This window comes from Salmo trutta, chromosome 16 (assembly GCF_901001165.1).
Source record: "Salmo trutta chromosome 16, fSalTru1.1, whole genome shotgun sequence".
Classification (NCBI taxonomy): Eukaryota; Metazoa; Chordata; class Actinopteri; order Salmoniformes; family Salmonidae; genus Salmo; species Salmo trutta.
In genome coordinates, this window is record NC_042972.1 from 57159762 (window position 1) to 57186990 (window position 27229).

Sequence of the window (27229 nt, forward strand, 5' to 3'; positions counted from 1 at the left end):
CTATTTTTGCAAATTTAAAATGTTTTCCTTTGCAGGACAGGGACTTTCAAGAATGCCTGAATTGCTTCACTGGCTTGATGCAAGTTTCACCTTCCAATTATTTCAGATCTACAGGAGTGCAAGTTTCACCATCACACGGACTGTGGCAATACGCTGGCACATGAGAATTATTATGGCAAACATTAGTAAATTATTTTATTCTATCCATGCTGGCTTTTGCAGGCTTCCTGAGACATGAAACAGATAGGTGGTAGGGCAAGAAAGCGAAGGTAACCTGCCTAAATGACTACCGCCCCGTAGCACTCATGTCGGTAGCCATGAAGTGCTTTGAAAGGCTGGTCATGACTCACATCAACACCTTCATACCGGAAACCCTAGACCCACTGCAATTCGCATACCGCCCCAACTGATCCACAGATGACGCAATCTCAATCGCACGCCACACTGTCCTTTCCCACCTATGTGAGAATGCGCTTCATTGACCACAGCTCAGTGTTCAACACCATAGTGCCCACAAAGCTCATCACTAAGCAAAGGACCCTGGGACTAAACACCTCCCTCTGCAACTGGATCTTGGACTTCCTGACGGGGCTCCCTCAGGTGGTAAGGGTAGGCAACCACACATCTGACATGCTGATCCTCAACACAGGGGCCCCTCAGGGGTGCTTGCTTTGTCCCCTCCTGTACTCCCTGTTCACCCACGACTGCGTGGCCGAGCACAACTCCAACACCATTAAGTTTGCTGACGACTCAACAGTGGTAGGCCTGATCACCGACAACGATGAGACAGCTTATAGGGAGCAGGTCAGAGACCTGGCAGTGTTGTGCCAGGACAACATCCTCTCCCTCAATGTGATCAAGACAAAGGAGCTGATCGTGGACTACAGAAAAATGAGGGCCAAACAGGCCCCCATTCACATCGACGGGGCTGTAGTGGAGCGGGTTGAGAGTTTCAAGTTCCTTGGTGTCCACATCACCAACAAACTGTCCTGGTCCAAACATACCAACACAGTCGTGAGGAGGGCACAACAACACCTTTTCCCCTCAGGATACTGAAAAGATTTCGCATGGTTCCCCAGATCCTGAAAAAGTTCTACAGCTGCACCATCGAGAGCATCATGACCGGTTGCATCACTGCCTGCTATGGCAACTGCTCGGCATCTGACCGTAAGGTGCTACAGAGGGTAGTGTGTACGGGGCCAAGCTTCCTGCCATCCAGGACCTATATACTAGGCGGTGTCAGAGGAAGGCCCAAAAAATTGTCACCCAATTCATAGACGGTTCTCTCTGCTACCGCACGGCAAGCGGTACCGGAGTGCCAAGTCTAGGTCCAAAAGGCAACCCCCGCCCCCTTTGTTTTTACACTGCTGCTACTCGCTGTTTATTATCTATGCATAGTCACTTTACCCCTACCGACATGTACAAATGACCTCGACTAACCTGTACCCCCCCCCGCACATTGACTCGGTACCGGTACCCCCTGTATATTGCCTCGTTATTGTTACTTTTTATTTTTTACTTTCGTTTATTTAGTAAATATATTTTCTTTGCAAACTTTCTAAATTTCAGCCAAAAATCACTGGACAAGTTAATGGAAACATAGCTAGTGATTGAAATGACCGGCAGGAAGTTGTAGCTTGTGCTTCGTTGGCATACTGCTATTGCTCTGCCCTGATATTATACACTTGAAACATCGAGCTGCCTCTTTACAAAAAAAGCTTACCAACTGGATGATATCTCACATGATTTTTCAAAATCACTGTGTCAAATGTATTTCCATGTAACTTTGTTTGAGTGACTGTGTGGTGCAGTTGCACAGTCTTGACTGGAGATTGTTTGCTCAATCAGGACGAGGACGAGGTAGACCAGGGAACGATGGTGAGGGCGGGCACGAGCGACATGGGCACCATCCGGGAGGCCGGTTCGCTAGGGAGCACGGCGAGGACCATGATCGAGCAGAGCGACATGGGCACCATGGAGTCTCAGCTGGGCACCATGGTGATCAACTCAGACGAGGATGAGGACGAGGAGGCCGGCACCATGAAACGTAAGAGACATACGCCACAATGTCATAGTAGATTTATAATTCCCTGTTGGAGTTACATTGCAATGCACTGTGAATGTCATTTCTAGCCGTTACGTGATCACTGGAGACTTTTGGTGTCAAAAGATAACGAGTTGTCAAAGCATTACACAAAACGATGTCACATGATGCTATCATGATGCTATCACGGTGTGGTGCATTCATCACCCCCAGCATCACCCCCAGCATCAAATTGGCTCATTCAAACCCTTTCATCTCACCTGCAACTTGTTGTAAATGACAGTGTTCCCAGTCAAGTTACCTGGTTAATTAAGTTTAAGTAAATGTAAAACTAAATTAAGAAATACAATTCAACAAAGTTAGTCTCTATAATTAAAAGTGCTGTACGCAAGTCCAGATGTAATCCATCCAATTTTTTGTTGTTGCTAGAATGCTTCCATTTAAACCACTGTCCTGCATACAGTGAGATTGGACTGCCAGCTTTAGCTGATTTCTCTCCAAGGCCCACTAGATGGCATGGATATTTCACTGGGCTGAAGGGTAGATTGTTTCCCTTGCCGCATAGTGCTGATGGCTGCTCAGACTAATACCAGAGGTGGGACGTTCCAGAGAATAAAGAGGGTTTACATTTACATTTACGTCATTTAGCAGACGCTCTTATCCAGAGCGACTTACAAATTGGTGCATTCACCTTATGATATCCAGTGGAACAACCACTTTACAATAGTACATCTATATCTTTTTTGGGGGGGGGGGTTTACTGTAGGGCTGGGTGATATATCGAGTTCATTCAAATAAAAAAAGAGTGCGCGAAATTCAAAATGCCTCTATCGTAGTATCTCTTTTCTTCTTATGAGCCTTTATGTCTACTTGTTCTAATGTTGCCTTTTTGTCTCGTCTCCCTCGCTCCTTCTGACTGCTTTGCAGCACTTTCCCACTCCCTCCCCGTCACTCACGACGACAAAGATTAGAGATCGCTTCTTCCTCTTTGACAGGAAGCAGTACCAACTCGCTGTTTGTATTTTAAGTTTGGTCCAACAGAATCAGTCATGTGGACACCAAAACACAGTGAGACAATATTTTACTGTAAAAGGTGAATTTAATCTTTCTAACGAAAGCGCTTAAAATTGACCTCAGAGCAGACTCTACTAAAACGGGAGTATCAATGAATGTTAATCCTGGACAAATCCTCAGTTTCTGTACATGGCATTGCTGTACCATGTACCGCTAGCAGCATTTAGACAGCTAACACATAACAAGCTGTGGCTAGTCTGTTTTTTTAATACATTTACAAATACTAATTTATAGGGAATTGGCAACTCGTTCTCATTCTGAGAAATAAGGCTACATGCTCTTAAAACAGGTGGAGACAGACAGGAGGGTGTGATCATAACAGTTTAACTGTTCTACCTCGCTCGCTAGCTAGCCTTTTTTTCCTGTAATGCATTCACCTGCTACAAGAAGTAATAATTAGTGGGTGTGCAGTTGTGCATGGTTCTTGTTATATTTGTAACAAAGGGGGCATTTTCGTAGACTTAACCTGTTTGGGCTAGGGGGCAGTATTGAGAATTTTGGAAAGAATATGTGTCCATTTTTAACTGCCTCCTACACCAACTCAGAAGCTAGAATATGCATATTATTGTTCAGGTTTGGATAGAAAACACCCTAAAGTTTCTAAAACTGTTTGAATGGTGTCTGTGAGTATAACAGAACTCCTATGGCAGGCAAAAACCTGACAAGGTTTCATGCAGGAAGTGGCCTGTCTGACAAGGAGTCGTGCGTCTTGCATCTGTTTATTGAAGAGTAAGGATCTTAGCTGTAACGTGACAATTCCTAGGGCTCCAATAGGCTCTCAGAACCCGGGAAAAACCTGAACGATGACGAGGCGGCCTCTGGCTGAAACAGATTATCGCCTTTGCCAAGTGGCCGATCAGAGGGCCATTGAATGAGGCGCGTGCACGATTCGCCCCCGTGGAGAAATTTCATTCGGCTGTTTAGGCTCATTGCAGATTCCCGGTCGGAATATTATCGCTTTTCTACGAGATAAATGGCATAAAAATTGGTTTTAAACAGCGGTTGACATGCTTCGAAGTACGGTAATGGAATATTTAGAAATTTTTTGTCACGTAATGCGCCATGCTCGTGGCCGTGATTTGCCTTTGGGATAGTGTCTAGAACGCATGAACAAAACGCCGCTGTTTGGATATAACGATGGATTATTTGGGACCAAACCTACATTTGTTATTGAAGTAGAAGTCCTGGGAGTGCATTTTGACGAAGAACAAGAAAGGTAATAACATTTTTCTTATAGGAAATGTGATTTTGGTGAAGGCTAATCTTGCCGGGTGTCTAAATAGCTAGCCCGTGATGGCTGGGCTATGTACTTAGAATATTGCAAAATGTGCTTCATCCGAAAAGCTATTTTAAAATCGGACATATCGAGTGCATAGAGGAGTAATGTATCTATAATTCTTAAAATAATTGTTATGCTTTTTGTGAACGTTTATCGTGAGTAATTTAGCAAACTGTTAGTAAATTCCCCGGAAGTTTGCGGGGGGTATGCTTTTTCTGAACGTCACATGCTAATGTAAAAAGCTGTTTTTTGATATAAATATGAACTTGATTGAACAGACATGCATGTATTGTATAACATAATGTCCTAGGTGTGTCATCTGATGAAGATCATAAAAGGTTAGTGCTGCATTTAGCTGTGGTTTGGGTTTATGTGACATGATATGCTAGCTTGAAAAATGGGTGTCTGATTATTTCTGGCTGGGCACTCTCCTGACATAATCTAATGTTTTGCTTTCGTTGTAAAGCCTTTTTGAAATCGGACAGTGTGGTTAGATTAACGAGATTCTTGTCTTTAAATAGCTGTAAAATAGTCATATGTTTGAGAAATTGAAGTAATAGTATTTCAAACGATTCAAAAATCGTGCCACTGGATTGAAGTGGCTGTTACGTAGGTGGGACGAATTCGTCCCACATGCGCCAGAGAGGTTAAGTCAGATCAGGGATTATTGCAAAATGGCAGGTTAAACTATTTTCATCAAATGTCATTTTTTGTGGTTGTTATGGTTGTGGAAGGCTTATTTAGCCTACGTATAGTTTTGTAAGCACTGAATTAATACAATTTATTGAGGACTGTTCATTAAATCAAATTTATCAGATGTTAATTCGAGTGTAGCGAAATGCTTGTGACCTTTTCACTGTACAACTCTTATTTGGAGAGGAAAAAATTGACAAATTCAAGATATGACTTTTAATTCATATTACCTAGCCCTTGTTTGCGAGAAGGTTTGTCATCTGACATTTTTCCATTAGTTGTCATCTGGAGAATGCCAAGCGGGTGGAATTGGGGGTGAATGAATGGGAATGTAGAGTTCCCAAAGAAAACATCTTATGGGTTATAATATATGTGAAATATGTTTTTGTCCAAAATCAATGTCTGGTGATTGGACAATGGTGAGTTCTCTGAGTGATTTTGTTATTTTTCAATCCTACTCCTGATGCCAATCAAAGACACATAATGAATGTGACTCTTTGGATGTGTTTAACAGACAACTATCTTTAACCTTCCTGTCAGTTTTCCTCTCGGGTATAAAGACCGGCTGAAGTGTGTGGGGACTTAAATAATGAATGTTTGTCTTTCTCTCTACATTTATATTTACATTTTTACATTTAAGTCATTTAGCAGACGCTCTTATCCAGAGCGACTTACAAATTGGTGCATTCACCTTATGATATCCAGTGGAACAACCACTTTACAATAGTGCATCTAAATCTTTTAGGGGGGGGGTTAGAAGGATTACTTTATCCTATCCCAGGTATTCCTTAAAGAGGTGGGGTTTCAGGTGTCTCCGGAAGGTGGTGATTGACTCCGCTGTCCTGGCGTCGTGAGGGAGCTTGTTCCACCATTGGGGTGCCAGAGCAGCGAACAGTTTTGACTGGGCTGAGCGGGAAACGTGCTTCCTCAGAGATAGGGAGGCCAGCAGGCCAGAGGTGGATGAACGCAGTGCCCTTGTTTGGGTGTAGGGCCTGATCAGAGCCTGAAGGTACGGAGGTGCCGTTCCCCTCACAGCTCCGTAGGCAAGCACCATGGACTTGTAGCGGATGCGAGCTTCAACTGGAAGCCAGTGGAGAGAGCGGAGGAGCGGGGTGACGTGAGAGAACTTGGGAAGGTTGAACACCAGACGGGCTGCGGCGTTCTGGATGAGTTGTAGGGGTTTAATGGCACAGGCAGGGAGCCCAGCCAACAGCGAGTTGCAGTAATCCAGACGGGAGATGACAAGTGCCTGGACTAGGACCTGATGTCATCAACCTTCTTTTCAAAATGGTTGACGAAGTCATCCGCAGAGAGGGAGGAGGGGGAGGAGGATTCAGGAGGGAGGAGAAGGTAGCAAAGAGCTTCCTAGGGTTAGAGGCAGATGCTTGGAATTTAGAGTGGTAGAAAGTGGCTTTAGCAGCAGAGACAGAAGAGGAAAATGTAGAGAGGAGGGAGTGAAAGGATGCCAGGTCAGCAGGGAGGCGAGTTTTCCTCCATTTCCGCTCGGCTGCCCGGAGCCCTGTTCTGTGAGCTCGCAGTGAGTCGTCGAGCCACGGAGCAGGAGGGGAGGACCGAGCCGGCCTGGAGGATAGGGGACAGAGAAAATCAAAGGATGCAGAAAGGGAGGAGAGGAGGGTTGAGGAGGCAGAATCAGGAGATAGGTTGGAGAAGGTTTGAGCAGAGGGAAGAGATGATAGGATGAAAGAGGAGAGAGTAGCGGGAGAGAGAGAGCGAAGGTTGGGACGGCGCAATACCATCCGAGTAGGGGCAGAGTGAGAAGTGTTGGATGAGAGCGAGAGGGAAAAGGATACAAGCTAGTGGTCGGAGACTTGGAGGGGAGTTGCAATGAGATTAGTGGAAGAACAGCATCTAGTAAAGATGAGGTCAAGCGTATTGCCTGCCTTGTGAGTAGGGGGGGAGGGTGAGGTCAAAAGAGGAGAGGAGTGGAAAGAAGAAGGCAGAGAGGAATGAGTCAAAGGTAGACGTGGGGAGGTTAAAGTCACCCAGAACTGTGAGAGGTGAGCCATCCTCAGGAAAGGAACTTATCAAGGCGTCAAGCTCATTGATGAACTCTCCAAGGGAACCTGGAGGGCGATAAATGATAAGGATGTTAAGCTTGAAAGGGCTGGTAACTGTGACAGCATGGAATTCAAATGAGGAGATAGACAGATGGGTCAGGGGAGAAAGAGAGAATGTCCACTTGGGAGAGATGAGGATTCCAATGCCACCACCCCGCTGGCTCGATGCTCTAGGGCAGGGGTGTCAAACTCAAATACCCAGTGGGCCAAAATGTAAAACCTGAACAAAGTCGCGGGCCAACATTGAACAAATGAACCTTTTAATATGGACCCAAACAAGTTTTGCTTTAACATTGAATATGGAACAAGCATCGCTTATTACCATACAATATATAATTTAATAGTGGAGACATGCAAAATCGAATTTCAAATGAAAAAACACATCAATGGCATTCATTTATTAAATAAATAAAATTTAAATAAAAATCGTATGCCTCTTCTATTTGCAGCCTTCTGATTTAAATACCAAAATAAACTTTTTCCACTGGCTAATAATTTTACAAATAAAATGATAATAAATCAATCAACCATTCAAGCCCATGCCTTGTAGCAAGAAAAAGTGCACAAAGAAAACGTTAATTATTGCACACTGATCTAATCTGATGTGCCCATTTTCGCCATTTTTGGGAAGGGATAGCGCGCTGACATGAATCCTACAGACGAAGAACCATATATGTGACAAGATAATCAGTTATTTTTATATTATTAATTGTGTGTACCACATTAGGTGTTTTATGGTTGACAAATAATTCACCATACTCATATCTTCCAACAACAATTGATATTTTTTTGTTATTTCAAAAAATACTTATTTTATTGCTGTTTTAATTTTTAGAATGTGGAAGAACAGTATATCTCCAGCGATTATTTCAGTTTGTGGAAGAACAGTATATGTGACATTTTGCATGACACTTGTAAGATGTCCTTTTTTAACACCTGATATGATGTTTTAAGTACTTTCAAGTACAGATGCCCTTCATGTAAATAACTTAAATGCAATATGTAGTTAATTAATTTGTATGGAGGTTCATTTAAAGGTGGTCTATCAACTTTAGCACTGATGACTTTTCTTAAAAGTTGAGTCATGAAATCTTAGTCTCATTTAAAATGAAGCCCTCAATGTGAACATACCATAGAATAACTACAAAAATAGAATACAATTAAATTAATTCAATCAAAAGAAGCACAACTTGTACATATCAAATATGGATCAATGTGATGTGCCAATATGCATGTCCATTATGCAGGTCCCTAAGGTCAATATTACAAAACGTTCAGAAAACCATTCTCTTTGCGTTTAACACTATGATCAGCAATTAAGTTTTGAATTGCGTTAAACCCATGCTAAAGGCAAGAAATGTCCTTCTGTACTGAGGTGACAGCAGTAAATAAGTTAACTGCTTAGAGTTAATGCTAAATGTGGTGACAGAGAGATGTACTGTATATTGTAATGAATAAAAAAAGGGAATCATTAGGATATTTTATTGTTAGAACAACATGTTGCATGTTGATGGGATGTTAGTAAACTATTTTCTGTGCAATACCTGTGACTTTTAACCACCTCACTGAGGTGATCTGTAGTCCAGCTGGTCGCTTGAGGACAGAATCTGGAAGGTGCCTGAAGTCTTCACATTGCATCCTCATCACCTTGAATGGTTTCGCTGGTTGTGCTTCAAGTATCATCTTTGAAACATCATCAGGTGTATGAAGGACTGACTCCTTGCACCTCTTCTCGATGGTGGCAAAAGATCGATCACAAGGAAGAAAAGAATGACCAGAGACCATGAGCTTCTGCTCAACTTGCCCACAGCATCTGTCACTGAAGATGATCAACTTGCGCACCTCTGGTTTGGTGAGTGGCGTGAATTTTGTCTTCACCCACTTCAATATGCAGCTTGCTACCTCAATGGACCCTCGGTGTGCAATCCCCTCATGCCAAACACACATGTATGCAGGATCTTCTTTTCCAAGTTCCTGGATGCAAAGGTTAAAATTTGACAGCTGCCGCTGATAGTAGACATTGGAGTGGGTCAGATTAGGGGTGTACATCACCCCCTGTAGATCCACATAAATGACATGGCAGTCAGCATTGGCTTTAGCCCACTCAGTGTCACTTTGAAGCTGTGTGTAGGCCTTTTCGGCTTTTCGATGGTGCAACTCACTTTCAACTGCAATCTTCCTCTTCTCCTCTTCAGATGTTGCTGCTGACATCTTAGTGAAGAATGCGTCACATTTGCCACAGGTGTCACTCCTGGGTTGGCCGAAATTGAGACTGCTGTTTGAAAATGTCCCTATAAACCCAGAATTTTGCAGATGATGTGGTATTCTTCTCTTTGTAGAACATATACATTTATTGATAGTAAAACATATACTGTAGCACATTCAGGGTATTGCTTGATCAGGACCCCCATCTTTCACACACTCCCAACCTATACACAGAATGAGTTTGTATTGCACCATTGTGTAACACTGCACTTTTAGAGTTAACGTTAATGTACGTATCATTACTGTCAAAGTTAAACTATGCAAGTGTTCAATATAGCTATTATAATAGGAGTTTTGTCCTATTTCTAACCTGTTCTAAGCCGGAGAGAATCAACGCTTGTTGTTTCTCGTATGGGACAGTGTAGAAACTGTTGAACAGATGCAGCTTGCGCTCATCAGTCAACTTTCCACAATCCTTTCTGCACGTCGTGGAACACGCTCTTCCCTGCAGGATACAGTGTAACGTTACATATAACTAGCTAGCTACTGTAGCCATGTCGAATCATCCGGTGGATGGACAAAAAGTAGCTAGCTATGTTTCTTCTATAATCTAGCAATAACATTTGTAACGATAGTGTATAAATTAGTAGTCAACGAACTTTAGCTAATATGTTTTCTCTATAGTTACAAATTAGACAACCCAGAACATACATGTTAGTTACTGTACTCTATAGCTAGCTAGCTTGATTGTTTGATATACGGTTCTTCCACATATCTCTTTTGGACAGCTTTTCACTGTTTTTTTCTTGACCCTTACGATTTGTATAGGGTTTTCCCGCATTCCGTAAGATCTTCCTTTGCCTGTCTTTCCATTCTTTTAGTTTTGTTTTACGTTTCTTTCCCACATTTCGGCGATTTTCATCAGCAACAGAAAAGTTGTGCGCTTATCCGTACATTCTGAGTGGTGCACATAAACGGTTATTCCACGAGAGCTTTTTTTTGAAAAATGTCACATATACGGTTCTTCGTCTGTAGGATTCAGTTGTAGCGTCTATGTTGCTATGACTACTGTCACAGAGGAGAGGGCGTTTCTGGGTCCTGTCCTGATTGGCGCGCGAAAACAACAGCAGAGCATTATGGGATTCGTAGTATTAGCGGTGAATGCGCTGTATAATACCGGCGGGCCAGCTCCAGTAGTAATTTGGTATTGTCTCGCGGGCCAAATATAATTACCCCGCGGGCCAAATTTGGCCCGCGGGCCAGAGTTTGACACCCATGCTCTAGGGGTATGCGAGAACACATGGGCAGACGAGGAGAGAGCAGTAGGAGTAGCAGTGTTATCTGTGGTAATCCATGTTTCCGTCAGCGCCAGGAAGTCTAGGGACTGGAGGGTAGCATAGGTTGAGATGAACTCAGCCTTGTTGGCCGCAGACCGGCAGTTCCAGAGGCTGCCGGAGACCTGGAACTCCACGTGGGTCGTGCGCGCTGGGACCACCAGGTTAGAGTGGCAGCGGCCACGCGGTGTGAAGCGTTTGTATGGCCTGTGCAGAGGGGAGAGAACAGGGATAGACAGACACATAGTTGACAAGCTACAGAAGAGGCTACGCTAATGCAAAGGAGATTGGAATGACAAGTGGACTACACGTCTCGAATGTTCAGAAAGTTAAGCTTACGTTGCGAAAATCTTATTGACGAAAATTATACAGTACTGCTGGCTGGTGGAGTAGGCTAGCCTGCAGTGGCTGCGTTGTTGACTTTGTTTGAACGTGTAGCTGGCTAGGTAACCTCGATAGTTTCAGTACTACACCTTGTCATTATACAAAAGCAACTTTGTAGCTAGCTAACATAACACTAATCAAGACGTTCCTTTGTAATGTATTTAGTTTCTACAATGCTGCTCGTCGGTAATAGTTGGCTAGGTATGGAACAATGGCGTCGCGGGGGACGGAAATAGCTGGCTAGCTAACCTCGATAATTACTAAACTACACAATTATCAAGCTATGACAAAGACAACTATGTAGCTAGCTAGCTAACACTGCACTAGTCAAATCGTTCCGTTGTAATGTATTAGTATCTACAGCGCTGCTAGTCGGTAACGGTTGGCTAGCTAGCAAACCCACTAGCTAGCAGTGGGTTTGATGACTAGGTGTGTTGACTAAGTCTGGAGTCTGGACAAGGCATCGCGTCGCGGCTGGCTAGCTAACCTCGATAATTACTCTAAACTACACAATTATCTTAGATACAAAGACAGCAAAGACAACTATGTAGCTAGCTAATTAACACTACACTAATCAAGTCGTTCCGTTGTAATGTAATAGTTTCTACAGTGCTGCTAGTCGGTAGAGGTTGGCTAGCTAGCAGTGTTGACTAGCTAGCAGCTAGCAGTGTTGACTACGTTAGGAGGACGAAAAAATAGCTAGCCTCGATAATTACTCTAATTACTCTAAACTACACAATTATCTTTGATAGCTAAGAAAAATTGGTCAGATCAAACAAACCAAACCGTTCCATTCTACCGCACACAGTAGTTATGCACAGACATGTAACATGATCATTTTAAGTTAATTATATTATTTTTCAGATTAATGGTGTAAGATATCAGTTTCCACTATATGGGAGTGTAAAATATCAGGTTTTATTCAGAGACCAGATGAACGCTAAAACATTCAGCAGTTTGTTTTTGTACTGACATGATAGAAATACAGAAACTCATAGAAAAAGTTTCTTGACCAACAGGATGACCCTGGCCTGGCGTTTTCCTTTTCTTCTTTAAAAATAGAGATCAGAGTTGTATTCTAACTAAAGTATTTTATTGAAAGAGCAGTGGGAAGGTGGAGAGGGAGGAAGTCACAAGTAGAGGGGCACAGACAGGAAAGTGGCCGAGACGGGGCTCAGCTCCCGTCACCAGGGGCTATAAGCCCTGGCTTTTTCTATGGGGCTCAGCTCCCGACACCAGGGGCTATAAGCCCCGGCTTTTTCTATGGGGAGGAAGGGACTATTTTCCTTTGGGTGTTGCCTATTTGTTTGTCTATGTCTTCTAAATGTCAATGTATTATGGTGGTACTCAATAACTTTCTATAGTTTCTACTTTTAATGTCACATGCATAAGTACAGTGAAATGCCTTTCTTGCAAACTCAAAACCCAACAATGCAATAATCAACAACAATGTAATACTAGAAAAAAATCCACAAAGAATATGAAGAACACAATAAGTAAGCATACTATATACAGGGTCAGTTCCAATACCATATTTACAATGTGCAGTGATACTGGAGTGACGGAGATAGATATGTATAGGGGTAAATAAAAGGTCAATAGAGGTCGTGTAGCTATTTTGTAAGCTATTTGTCAGTCTTATTGCTTGGTGATAGATTTGTTAACGAGCCTGTCTGTGCCAGACTTGATGCACTGGTACTGCTTGCCGTGCGGAATCAGAGGGAATAGTCTATGACTTAGGTGGTTGGCGTCTTTAACAATTTTCAAGGCGTTCCAACCACACCGCCAGATATAGATGTCCTGGATGGCAGGGAGGTCGGCTCCAGTGATTTTCTGGGCTGTCCGCACCACCCTCGGTTGCGCCATGAGATCGATGGCGGTGCTATTGCCATACCAGGCAGTGATGCAGCCAGTCAAGATGATCTCATTGGTACAGATGTAGAACTTTTTGGGGATTTGAGGGCCTATGCCAAACTTTTTCAACCTCCTGAGGGGGGGGAAGAGGTGCTGTCGCACCGCCTTCACGACTGTGCGTGTGTTTGGATCACTTTAAGTCTAGTGATTTGTACACTGTGGAACTTGAAGCTGTTGAACTGCTCGCCCCCCCGTTTCATGTAGTCCACGATCAGCTCCTTGGTCTTAATGACGTTAAGGGAGAGGTTGTTGGTCTGGCACCACACTGCCAGGTCACTGACCACCTCCCTGTAGGCTGACTCATCGTCACTGGTGATCAGGCCTACCACTGTCGTGTCAGCATACTTGATGATGGTGTTGGAGTTGTGCGTGGCCACGCATTCGTGGCTGAACAGGAAGTGCAGGAGGGAACTAAGCACACACTCCTGTGGGTGCCCCTGCGTTGAGGGTCAGTGTGGCGGAGGTGATGTTGTCGGCCCATCAGGATCCAATTGCAGAGGGAGGTGTTCAGACCCAGAGTCCTAAGCTTAGTGACGAGCTTGGAGGGGACAATGGTGTTGAACGCTGAGCTGCAGTCAATGAACAGCATTCTCACATAGGTATTCATCTTGTCTAGGTGGGTGAGAGAGCGCCATCTATGGATCTGTTGGGGCGGTATGCAAATTGGAGTGGGTCTGGGATGATGGAGTTAATGTGAGCCATAACCAGCCTCTCAAAGCACTTCACGATTGCAGAAGTGAGTGCTACTGGGCGGTAGTCATTGTGGCATGAAGCCTTAGAGTTCTTGGACAGGAACGATGGTGGTTATCTTAAAACGTGGGGATTACAGACTGGGACAAGGAGACGTTGAAAATTACCGTTCTGAGAGCGAGATCACCCAATCCTCTGGGTTGGTGATGGTCCTCACACCTGTCACAATGTTATCAAAGTGTGCATAAAAGGGATTGAGTTGGTCTGGTAGTGTCATCGTTGGGCAGATCACGGTTGGGTCTTTCTTTGTAATCCGTAATGTACTGTAGCCCCTGCCACATGCGTCGGAACCTGTCTAATATGATTCCACCTTATTTCTATATTGTCCTTTTGCTCGTTTGATGACTCTGCAGAGGTCATAGCGGGACTTCTTGTACTTATTCCTGTCCTCCACCGTAGCCTCAGAATTGTCAGCGGTAGCTGTGTGTGTGGTAGCCCTGTCTTTTAGTTTCTCAATGGAGCAAGTCACAGGTGCTTCCTGTTTTGAGGTTCTGCTTGTAAACAGGAAGCAGGAGCACAGAGTACTATAAATGCATTCATGGCCTATGCCTACATATGCCCTGTAGAGCCCGACCGTTATATCGGTTCACCGAGATTGGCCTTTTTAACAGCTATGTCGGTATCGGCCGATAACTCCACAGATAACGATATTCAATAAATAGGATGAAAAAACAGAATATCATGCTTATCTGAACACTTGCGGCCATTCTCATGATGTCGTTACCTTCAGAAAATACGGTGCCTTCAGAAAATATTCATACCGCTTGATTTATTCCACATTTTGTTGTTAGTCTGAATTGAATTTTTTTTCTTTTTCTGATCCATCTACACATAATACCCTATAATTACAAAGTGAAAACATGTTTTTAGAAATTTTTGCTAATTTATTGAAATGAAATACAGAAATCTCATTTACATAAGTTTTCACACCCATGAGTCAATACATGTTAGAATCACATTTTGGCAGCGATTACAGCTGTGAGTCTTTGGGTAAGTCTCTAATAGCTTTGCACACCTGGATTGTACAAAATATGCACATTATTGTTAAAAAAGAATAATTTTAAGTTCTGTCATGTTGATCATTGCTAGACAACCATTTTTCAAGATTTTCAAGCCGATTTAAGTCAGAACAGTAACTAGACAACTCAAGAACATTCAGTGCCGTCTTGGTAAGAAACCCCAGTGTATATTTGGCCTTGTGTTTTTATCAAAAAAAAACATACCATGATGCAGCCACCATCATGCTTGACATTTTGAAGAGTTGGATTTGCCCTAAACGTATCGCATTGTATTCAGGACGTAAAGTACTTTTTTTTTTGTCACATTTTTTGCTTTAGTGCCTCATTGCAAACAGGATGCATGTTTTGGAATATTTCTATTCTATACAGGCTTCATTCTTTTCACTCTGTCATTTAGGTTAGTGTTGTGGTGTAACAACGTTGTTGATCCGTCCTCAGTTTTCTCCTATCACAGTCATTAAACTCTTAACTGTTTTGAAGTCACCGTTTGCCTCGTGATGAAATCCGAGAGCTGTTTCCTTCCTCTCCAACAACTGAGTTAGGAAGGACGCCTCTGTCTTTGTAGCGACTGCATGTATTAATACATCATCCAAAGTGTAATAAATAACTTCACCATGCTCAAAGGGATATTCAATTATTGCTTATTTATTTTTTTCACCTACCAATCGGTGCTCTTTGTGAGGCATTGGAAAACCTCCCTGGTCTTTATGGTTGAATCTGTGTTTGAAATTCGCTGCTTGACTGAGGAACCACACCAGTAATTGTATGTGTGGGGTTGTGCGGGGTACAGAGATGAGGTAGTCATTCAAAAATCATGTTAAACACTATTATTGCACACAGTGAGTCTATGCAACTTATTATGTGACCAGTTAAGCAAATGCTTACTCCTTAATTTATTTAGCCATGCCATAACAAAGGGGTTGAATACTTATTGACTGAAGACATTTCAGCTTTTAATTTTTATTAATTTGTAAATTTTCTGATGGCAAAGTATATGAAGTCAACATTTCAAGCAAAGTTATTGGACACTTACTGTTTTGGATGGCAAGAGAATTCAGTGTGGGAAAATTACACTTTGTCCCTGCTGTAAAACTGTATATTGGCAGATACAGTACCAGCCATAAGTTTGGACACACCTACTAATTTAAGGGTTTTTCTTTATTTTTACTATTTTCTACAGAGTAGAATAATAGTGAAGACATCAAAACTATGAAATAATACATATGGAATCATGTAGTAACCAAAAAAGAGTGTTAAATAAATCAAATATTTTATATTTGAGATTCTTCAAAGTGCCACCCTTTGCTTTGATGACCGCTTTGCATAGTCTTGGCATTCTCTCAACTAGCTTCATGAGGTAGTCACCTGGAATGCATTTCAATTAACAGGTGTGCCTTGTTAAAAGTTAACTTGTCGAATTTCTTTCCTTAATGCGTTTGAGACAATCAGTTGTGTTGTGACAAGGTAGGGGTGGTATACAGAAGATGGGCCTATTTGGTAAAAGACCAAGTCCATATTATGGCAAGAACAGCTCAAATTATCAAAGAGAAACGACAGTCCATAATTACTTTAACACATGAATGTCAGTCAATCTGGAAAATTTCAAGAACTTTAAAAGTTTCTTCAAGTGCAGTCTCAAAAACCATCAAGTACTATGATGAAACTGGCTCTCATGAGGACCACCACAGGGAAGGAAGACCCAGTTACCTCTGCTGCAGAGGATTATTTCATTAGCGTTAACTGCACCTCAGATTGCAGCTCAAATAAATGCTTCACGGCGTTCAAGTAACTGCGACCTGTATGCTCTCGTTGGCTGGCCCTCGCTTCATACTTGTCGCCAAACCCACTGGCTCCAGGTCATCTACAAGTCTCTGCTAGGTAAAGCCCCGCCTTATCTCAGCTCACTGGTCACCATAGCAGCACCCACCCGTAGCACGCGCTCCAGCAGGTATATCTCACTGGTCACCCCCAAAGCCAATTCTTCCTTTGGCCGCCTCTCCTTCCAGTTCTCTGCTGCCAATGACTGGAACAAACTGCAAAAATCTCTGAAGCTGGAGACTCTTACCTCCCTCACTAGCTTTAAGCACCAGCTGTCAGAGCAGCTCACAGATCACTGCACCTGTACATAGCTCATCTGTAAATAGCCCATTCAATCTACCTCATCCCCATACTGTATTTATTTATTTATCTTGCTCCTTTCCACCCCAGTATCTCTACTTGCACATTCATTACATTTGAGTCATTTAGCAGACGCACACCCTACCATTCCAGTGTTTAATTGCTATATTTTAATTACTTCGCCACCATGGCCTATTTATTGCCTTACCACTCTTATCCTACCTCATTTGCACATGCTGTTTATAGATTTTTCTACTGTATTATTGATTGTATGTTTGTTTATTCCATGTGTCTGTTTATTTTTAATTTTTTAAATTATATTTCACCTTTATTTAACCAGGTAGGCTAGTTGAGAACAAGTTTGTCATTTGCAACTGTGACCTGGCCAAGATAAAGCTGTGTTGTTGTATGTGTCAAACTACTTTGCTTTATCTTGGCCAGGTCGCAGTTGCAAATGACAAACTTGTTCTCAACTAGCCTACCTGGTTAAATAAAGGTGAATCAAAAAAAATAAAAAATAATAATAAATAAACAGACATCTCAACAACTGTTCAGAGGAGACTGTGTAAATCAGGCCTTCATGGTTGAGCTGCTGCAAAGAAACTACTACTAAAGGACACCAGTAAGAAGAAGAGGCTTGCTTGCTTGGTCCAAGAAGCACAAGCAATGGACATTAGACCGTGGAAATCTGTCCTTTGGTCTGATGAGTCCAAATTTGAGATTTTTGGTTCCTTCCGCCGTGTCTTTGTGAGATGCAGAGTAGGTGAATGGATGATCTCCGCATATGTGGTTCCAACTGTGAAGCATGGAGGAAGAGGTGTGATGGTGTGTGGGTGCTATGCTGGTGACACTGTTAGTGATTTTATTTAGAATTCAAGGCACACTTAACCAGCATGGCTACCACAGCATTCTGCAGCGATACGCCATCCCATCTGGTTTGCGCTTAGTCCCACTATCATTTGTTTTTCAACAGGACAATGACCCAAAACACCTCCAGCCTGTGTAAGGCTATTTGACCAAGGAGAGTGATGGAGTGCTGCATCAGATGACCTGGCCTCCACAATCACCAGACCTCAACACAATTGAGATGGTTTGGGATGAGTTGGACCGCAGAGTGCAGGAAAAGCAGTCAACAAGTGCTCAGCATATGTGGGAACTCCTTCAAGACTGTTGGAAAAGCATTACTCATGAAGCTGGTTAAGAGATTGCCAAGAATGTGCAAAGCTGTCATCAAGTCAAAGGGTGGCTACTTTGAAGAATTTCAAATATAAAATAGATTTAGATTTAGTTCCCACCCCCCACCAAAGAATCGGTAACGTACCCCAAAAAAACAGATCAGACATAATGCCCTGTACAGATGGCCTTTAGAGTACCAACCTGGTATCTCTGGTTTCAGCTAAGCGATCAATCGGCTAATCCTGGGCTTGCTCACATTCTCCTTCTCATCCCTAATGGAAAAGAATCCAGTTAGTATAGATTCCTCCTCAGAGCTGTTAAGGTGACATTAACAAATGAATGTGTAAGAATGACCTTTATCCACCAAAATGGAAGTCCCTCTCCAATCTGGATATCTTACCCCATGTAAGTCTTTGGTCTTGGAGTCAGCTGCCCAGAATAAGTTAGGCCTATTGATTTTCTCTAATGGGGCTATAGGAATGAGAAGGCTATTCCTTTTACACCATCATAGTCCTGCGATTGACACACAAGCTAGAAATTAAGCCGCTAACAAAATTCAAAATCACTCGTCAAATATGAGTAATTGTTTGAGTAACTAATTTCTCTCACTCATTAATTACATTTAAACATTTTGGTCAGTTAATTAAATTACTTTCGAATTGCTTCATCTCAGAACTTAACTTTCCAATCCTTTTAAAAAAAAAAGTTATTCAGTGACACACATTTTAATATATTGGCTATGATTACTGATGAATCCAAAATGACACTTCCAGTATGTTTCTTCTCAAGTGTGCACATGTAGGATATAATTTCTGTGCATGGAGAACAATAAGCAAAGTTTGCTTAGATGCTGGAATCTGAACAGTCTGTCATTTTCACCACTCATCTGCTCTCCCTCTCTCCCCCACAATGCTCAGCAGAAGACCCTCTGATGCTGTGTGGCCAGGAATCAAATCCCTGGGATTTGTTCTCCCTGTTTTATCTTAAGATGGGTTAAAGAATTTATATTATCCCCAGTGAAGATGTCCCACTGCTGGACTTTAGTGGTGCCTGGTATCAACACTACCGGTCAAAAGTTTTAGAACACCTACTCATTCAAGTGTTTTTCTTTATTTTTACTATTTTCTACATTGTAGAATGAATAGTGAAGACATCTAAACTATGAAATAACACATGGAATTTGTAGTAACCAAAAAAAGTGTTAAACAAATAAAAATATATTTTATATTTGATTCTTCAAATAGCCACCCTTTGCCTTTATTTATTTATGTATTTTACCTTTAATTAACTAGACAAGTCAGTTACGAACAAATTCTTATTTTCAATGGCGGCCTAGGAACAATGGGTTAACTGCCTTGTTCAAGGGCAGAACGTCAGATTTTTACCTTGCCAGCTCGGGAATTCGATCTTGCAACCTTTTGATTACTAGTCCAACGCTCTAACCACTAGCCTACCTGCCGCCTTGATGACAGCTTTGCACACGCTTGGCATTCTCTCAACCAGCTTCACCTGGAATGCTTTTCCAACTGTCTTGAAGGAGTTCCCACATAAGCTGATCACTTGTTGGCTGCTTTTCTTTCACTCTGCAGTCCGACTCATCGCAAGCCATCTCAATTTGGTTGAGGTTGGGAGATTGTGGAGGCCAGGTCATCTGATGCAGCACTCCATCACTCTCCTTCTTGGTAAAATAGGCCTTACACAGCCTGGAGGTGTGTTGGGTCATTGTCCTGTTGAAAAACAAATGATAGTCCCACTAAGCCCAAATGGGATGGCGTGTCGCTGCAGATTGCTGTGGTAGCCAGGCTGGTTATGTGTGCCTTTAATTCTAAATAAATCACTGACAGTGTCACCAGCAAAGCACCCCCACACCATAACACCACCTCCTCCATGCTTTACGGTGGGAAATACACATGCGGAGAACATTCGTTCACCCACACCGCGTCTCACAAAGACATGCCGGGTAGAACCAAAAATCTTCAATTTGGACTCCAGAGCAAAGGACAATTTTCCACTGATCTAATGTCCATTGCTCATGTTTCTTGGCCCAAGCAAGTCTCTTCTTATTGGTGTCCAAATTGTAGTGGTTTCTTTGCTGCAATTTGACCATGAAGGCCTGATTTCACACAGTCTCCTCTGAACAGTTGATGTTGAGATGTGTCTGTTACCTAAACTCTGAAGCATTTATTTGGGCTGCAATTTCTGAGACTAGTAATGTGTGTAATGAACTTATCCTTTGCAGCAAAGGTAACTCGGGGTCTTCCATTCCTGTGACGGTCCTAATGAGAGCCACTTTCAATATAGCTCTTGATGTTTTTTGCGACTGCATTTTCGAAGTTCTTGAAATTTTCCATTTTGACTGACCTTCATGTATTCAGGCAATGATGGACTGTCATTTCTCTTTTCTTATTTGAGCTGTTCTTGCCATAATATGGACTTGGTCTTTTACCAAATAGGGCTATCTTCTGTATACCACCCCTACCTTGTCACAACACAACTGATTGGCTCAAATGCATTAAGAAGGGAAGAAATTCCACAAATTACATTTTAACAAGGCACACCTGTTAATTGAAATGCATTCCAGGTGACTACCTCATGAAGCTGGTTGAGAGAATGCCAATAATGTGCAAAGCTGTCATCATGGCAAAGGGTGGCTATTTGAAGAATCTCAAATATAAAATATATTTTGATTAGTTTTTTTGGTTACTGCATGATTCCAAATGTTGTATATCATAGTTTTAATGTCTTCACTATTTTACAATGTAGAAAATAGTAAAAAATAAACGAAGAAATACCCTTGAATGAGTAGTTGTTCTAAAACTTTTAACCGGTAGTACTTCTGAGTTAAGTCAACTCTGGGGTGGTCTCTCAACTTGGTTGGCCTAGAGTGCTTTGTGGAATCATCTGACTTTGATTTTGGGTGAAATTTACGCATATTGTCTTAAAATGGTTCACAGTCCGGTGTGTCCTTCATGTTATTTCAGTAAAGTTAAAATGTGTTTGTGTCAGTTGGGGAAGGCACATCTTTCATGTTACTGTAAGGAAAGGGAGCATCAGGGTGTTATTCATGATTAGGGCATTTTTTTTATTGCTCTAGGCCAGGTAGCCTAGTTCCTCTCCAAATGTTATTCTGTTTTGTGCCTACTGAACATGAGTATGTAAAGCTTTTACTGAGGTTTGAGAGGGATCCTGCATGGAGAGTATAGTAAAGATGTTGGGGTGGATGTAATTGTAATGTAGCATACAGTACAACCCTGTCAAACGAGCCACAGGGACACAGTTTGGTCAGAAAATATTCCATAACCTACCAATGGTAGTTTATTCAAACTGGATGTAGTGTGCTGGGTTATGTTCAGTAGGCAAGAAAAGGCAGAAAACGCATCGAGAAGAAAAAAGTCCGTTCCTGTTTTAGTTATCTTAAACCTGTTCAATAAGAAATGCTTTGTTTTAGCTTTTTGTTGCAAAACGTTTCTCTACGGTGGGGAGCTTATCTCTTCTTCCTGTACAAATGGACCAAATCTGCTATTGTAAGAGACCAGGGAGACGGTAAGGAAATGGCTGAATTAATGATACGCCAGTGGAAGCGGGGTACAGGCATCATATGACCATATAGATAAAGACCATTTCTTAACACTAGACATAGCATTTAATTAAAGGTATTTTTCTTCTGTAAGCTGGTTCGTGTGATTGTAGTCCTGGGGGTTTTGATGGTCACTACAATGATTCCTATAGGAGTGAGTAACACCATATTACTCAATACTTTCCTCTCTTCAAAATGTCTCTTTGATCACCATTATCTTCCCTTTCATCAATACAGGTCCATGGGGATTCAAACCATTTGAATGCAAATATTATGTTTGGTTGCATGAAAACGGCCCTGTTATATCTATAGAGTTCTCCCTTATGAAACTGTATGAAATATGAACGTGAACTGTCTTCTTGAACGTTGGAGTCACTGACACCCGTGTTGTTTCGGTGCATGTCTAGGGAGAGATGAGACCATGCAGCCCGCCAAGCCGTCCTTCCTGGAGTACTTTGAGCAGAAAGAGAAGGAGGCCAACTGTCACGACGACAGTGGAGAAGACCCAGGACACAACGCTGACAACCGCAAACTGCCTGCGGAGGGGGACCTAGAGGTGGTAAGTTAAGTGACATGATGCCGATGCCTCTAGTAAGCCATTCTTCTACTTCCTATAGAACTGTCATTGTTTTAACCTACGCGGCTCAGTATCTCAAAATGAACTACAACGTGATGGAGTCATGCAAGTTATGGCGTGCTTAACGGTCAACTAAGTATTATTGACATTTCTTCCAATTAACTAAATCCCCTGATGAGCTAGAATTAGATTTCACCCCAATGAATTAGAATACACCCTATGGGCTGGTTTCTCAGACACAGATTAAGTCTATTCCTGGACTGAAAAACATGCTCAACTGAGAATTTCCTTAAATGCTTTTTATTCCAGTACTAGGCTTAATCATTCTGGTAAACTGCCCAATGAGTTCACTTATTGAATCTCATGACTTAAACTCAACATATAAGGTACAATGTTTAGCATCAACAGTTGGATTAAGCCTACACCAAGGATGTAGTGCAGGGTAAGTCTTATTTTTTACAACTCCATCCCTTGCCTACACATTCTGTTTAGTTTAAGTGCGCCGGCCACACAGATGAGGGGTATGGAACATCTCAGCAGTGAAAAGAGTAGACCTGTTGTTGCATCCTTGAGCCAGCAGTTTTGCTCTCTTGCTGTGTCACGCTGGACGTATTTGTTGTTCTCGTTTTGTTGTGTTAAAACAGACTGACAGGCCGTCTAGTAACCGTCTAGTAACTCCAGAAGTTACTTACACTGGCAGCACGAGCAGCGGCAATGTCTTCAATTGGACAATGCAAACATCACATTTCTTTCAAAACCCAACAGAATTGGGTCAGTAGCTGCAAATTAGACTTGGAGATGAGGATGCGATATGCAGCATTTTGGTTTGATCAGTCCAGCTTGGTCGTTCTTTGAAGTGTCATGATGACTGGGGTCTTTACTATAGGCTAGATGAAGCTAGCCTAATTTGCACTGGATCTAAATATAGACCTGTCGTACAAACTATTTTTGCCTGTATTGCCTTGATTTTGTTTGCGTGGCTTCAATACGTTAATGTCTGACGGTTAAGACGGCTGTAAGACATCACAGTGGACTTTGGTGTTTTCCACATTGCATGAGGGAGACAGAATATCTAGACTACTTTTAAGGGACCATGTGGTTCAAGAGAGGGCTTTTGCAATAAAAATTCAGGCAAGGTAATGTGTAGGCCTATATCAACCTTCTCTTCTGAGACCACCGGCCTTTTAAAATGTTTGTTGCAGCCCTGATACACTTCATTCAACTAGTCTACCAAAGAAATCAAGCCATTAACTAGTTGAATCTGATGTGGAAGATCAGGGCTACAACAAATATCTGGTGGTCCTCGAGGAAATGGTTGGGAAACACTGGCCATGATGTCGCTACAGACTTAGCCTGCGGGCAGTCTGCTTTATGAAATGATGGTGGTTAACTCACTAGGAAGCAGAACAGGTGCAGAGAGTGGCCATGCTGTTAGCTTAAGTTACACCAATGGATGAATGTGTGCTAGAACAGCTGGGGGATAACGTTTATCTGCATTATGCATGAGAGCGAGATTACGAATGACAACGTTTTTGTCTCCAAACACTCCTACTCTGAACACACCATGTAAAGGAAGGTATGAGCCGTGGCTAATAATCCATGACAATGGTTTTCACATGCCACCCCATTCTCCACTGGACACTATTTTGGGGTGGCCTATTTTGCTTGGCCTTGGAATATCTACGCTGGGTAGTTGCTGAGGCTGGGCGATATGGAGAAAAATCCCTACTACGATAAATGGAATTTTTATGCGATAACGATAAATCCGCATTTAAATTACAATTAATACTTTTTGGGGGAGGGGCTAGAGCTTGGCCATAAGGACAAAAAGTAATATCGTGGGGCCTCCCGAGTGGCGCAAGGGTTAAGGCACTGCATCTCAGTGTTTGAGGCGTCACTACAGACCCGGGTTCGATACCAGGCTGTGTCGCAGCCGGCCGTGACCAGGAGACCATGAGGCGGCGCACAATTGGCCTAGCATCGTCCGGGTTAGGGGAGGGTTTGGCTGGCCGGGATATCCTTGTCCCATCGCTCTCTAGCGACTCCTGTGGTGTGCCGGGTTCATGCACGCTGACACGGTTGCCAGTTGTACGGTGTTTCCTCCGACACATTGGTGCGGCTGGCTTCCGGATTAAACGAGCAGTGTGTCAAGAAGCAGTGCGCCTTGGCAGGGTTATGTTTCGGAGGGCGCATGGCTCTCGACCTTCGACTCTCCCGAGTCCGTACGGGGGTTGCAGCGATAGGACAAGACTAACTACCAATTGGATATCACAAAATTGGGGAGAAAAGGGCAAAACAATGGGGGGGGGGCAGCAGCAATGTAGCCTATGTTTTTGTCCCCCCATTTTGGTTCTGAAGTCACCATTTACCCTAGAGCTGGTCAATACGGCCTAAAAATCATATCACAATTTTTTTTTTTCAAACTTATGGACGATTCACAAAATATATCTTCATACATAAAAAAAAGAGAAAAAAACCCCTGTATTGTTAAAGGTAAAATACATTGCATTTCAAACGGTCAGCAATAATCTAAAGAATTCAGGGTCTGTGAAATTATACCTAGGCTAAGTATAAGCCTTCCACAACCATAAAGCCCACTAATAATCGTAATATTTTATCAAAATAGTTTAACCTGCTTTTTCGCAATAATCACATCTGGCTTTCAAGTCTGTCTATAAAAATGCCCTTTTTGTTACAAATTTAACCAGAACTATGCTTGATGCACATTCACTAATAATGACTAACTTCTTGTAGCAGGCATTACAGAAAATGAACACAGGTCTCATAAGCGATCTCAAGCACAAGGCACGTGCTAGTGAGTAGCCAGCTAATCTTTATATTTAAGGTTTAGCCAACTTGGATCTATTTGCTAGCTAACAAGGCAGAACAATTGAATTGTTATGAACACACCCTTCTATCCAACTGTTTGAACAGCATGCTAGCCTGTCCACTTTGTTCAGCTGTTGAAATCAAGTGGCCTATCTTATTTCTCAGAATGAGTTGCCAATTCCTTATATAATTGTGTTTTATGCTTATTGCCCATTTATAAGACACAGACTAGACAGCTAATAAGTCTTTGGCTAAAATGCTGCAACATTTGAGTAGTTGAGACATAAAAAGGGTATTGTTACAAAGGTTCTCCTCTATTACAGTAAAATAATGTCTCTGTGTTTGTCCATGTGACCAATTCTGTTGGACCAAACCTCAAATGCAAATAGCGAGTTCAAACTGTTTGTCAGATGAAGAAGTTAACGCTCATCTTTGCTGTTGTGAGTGCCAGGTGATTGGTGTGTGTGTAAACGGAGAGGAAGAGGCGAAGCGAGAAGTGTCAATCTCGCCAAAATCTGTCCAGAAGATGCCCAATGTGTTTTCTAAATTTTACGTTAACATTTTTGTCATTTAGCAGGCTCTGTTATCCAGTGCGACTTAGTTAGTGCATTAATCTTAAGATAGCAAGGTGGGACAACCACATATCACAGGCATAGTAAGTATACTTCTTCGCAATAAAGTAGTTATCTACAAAGTCATTTGCAATGGGCTTATTGTGGACCTAAGTTTGTCGCCTGCCTTCCTGCCTTCGGGACATTGTTAGTGCGAGACACAAGCATCTCATCATTATATACAGATCTCTGGTGTAAATGGGTGGGTGCCTACAGCACAGAAGGAGCGAAGGAGACGAGACCAATGAGAACCAGCGGACATAAACTCTCATGATTTAAAAATAAAAATTCAGTACCAGTCAAAAGTTTGAACACACCAACTCATTCCAGGGTGTTTCTCTATTTGTACTATTTTCTACATTGTAGAATAGTAGTGAAGATATCCAAAATATTAAATAACCCATATGGAATCATGTAGTAACCAAAAAAGTGTTAAATAAATCAAAATGTTTTAGATTTTAGATTCTACAAAGTGGCCACCCTTTGCTTTGATGACAGCTTTGCATTCTCTCAACCAGCTTCACCTGGAATGCTTTTCCAACAGTCTTGAAGGAGTTCCCACATATGCTGAGCATTTATTGGCTGCTTTTCCTTCACTCTGCGGACCAATTCATCCCAAACCATCTCAATTGGTTTGAGGTCGGGTGATTGTGGAGGCCATGTCATCTGATGCAGCACTATATCACTCTCCTTCTTGGTAAAATAGCCCTTACACAGCCTGGAGGTGTGTTGGGTCATTGTCCTGTTGAAAAACAAATGATAGTCCCACTAAGCGCAAATTAGATGGGATGGCATATCGCTGCAGAATGCTGTGGTAGCCATGCTGGTTAAGTGTGCCTTGAATTCTAAATAAATCAGACAGTGTCACCAGCAAAGCACCCGCACACATCACACCTCCTCTATGATTCACGGTGGGAACCACGCGTGGAGATCCTCCATTCACCTACTCTAGACACGGAAGTTGGAACCAAAAATCTCATTTACATTTACATTTAAGTCATTTAGCAGACGCTCTTATCCAGAGCGACTTACAAATTCAAATTTGGATTCATCAGGCCAAAGGACAGATTTCCACCGGTCAAATGTCCATTGCTTGTGTTTCTTGGCCCAAGCAAGTCTCTTCTTGGTGTCCTTTAGTAGTGGTTTCTTTGCAGCAATTCAACCATGAAGGCCTGATTCACGCAGTCACGTTCGAACAGTTGATGTTGAGATGTCTGTTACTTGAACTCTGAAGCATTTATTTAGCTAGCAATTTCTGAGGTTAGTAACTGAAGCAGAGTTAACTCTTCTTTTCCTGTGGCGGTCCTCATGAGAGCTAGTTTCATCATAGTGGTTGATGGTTTTTGCGACTGCACTTGAAGCTTTCAAAGTTCTTGAAAACTTCTGGATTGACTGAACTTCGTCTTCATGTCTTATTTGAGCTGTTCTTGCCATAATATGGACTTGGTCTTTTACCAAATAGGGCCATCTTCTGTATACCACCCCTACCTTGTCACAACACAACTGATTGGCTCAAATGCATTAAGAAGGAAAGAAATATCACAAATTACGTTTTAACAAGGCACAC

At 42.3% G+C, this 27229-nt stretch overlaps 1 protein-coding gene across 1 annotated transcript in view; it reads left to right on the plus strand.

Moving 5' to 3' along the window:
- LOC115151092 (serine/threonine-protein kinase 4) overlaps positions 1 to 27229 on the plus strand; it is a 74404-nt gene that overhangs the window by 33282 nt on the left and 13893 nt on the right. Inside the window, exons 9-10 of the mRNA XM_029695072.1 lie at positions 1849 to 2047; positions 22053 to 22204. Coding sequence (XP_029550932.1) covers positions 1849 to 2047; positions 22053 to 22204 — 351 coding nt within the window. The remainder of the gene's footprint in view (positions 1 to 1848; positions 2048 to 22052; positions 22205 to 27229) is intronic.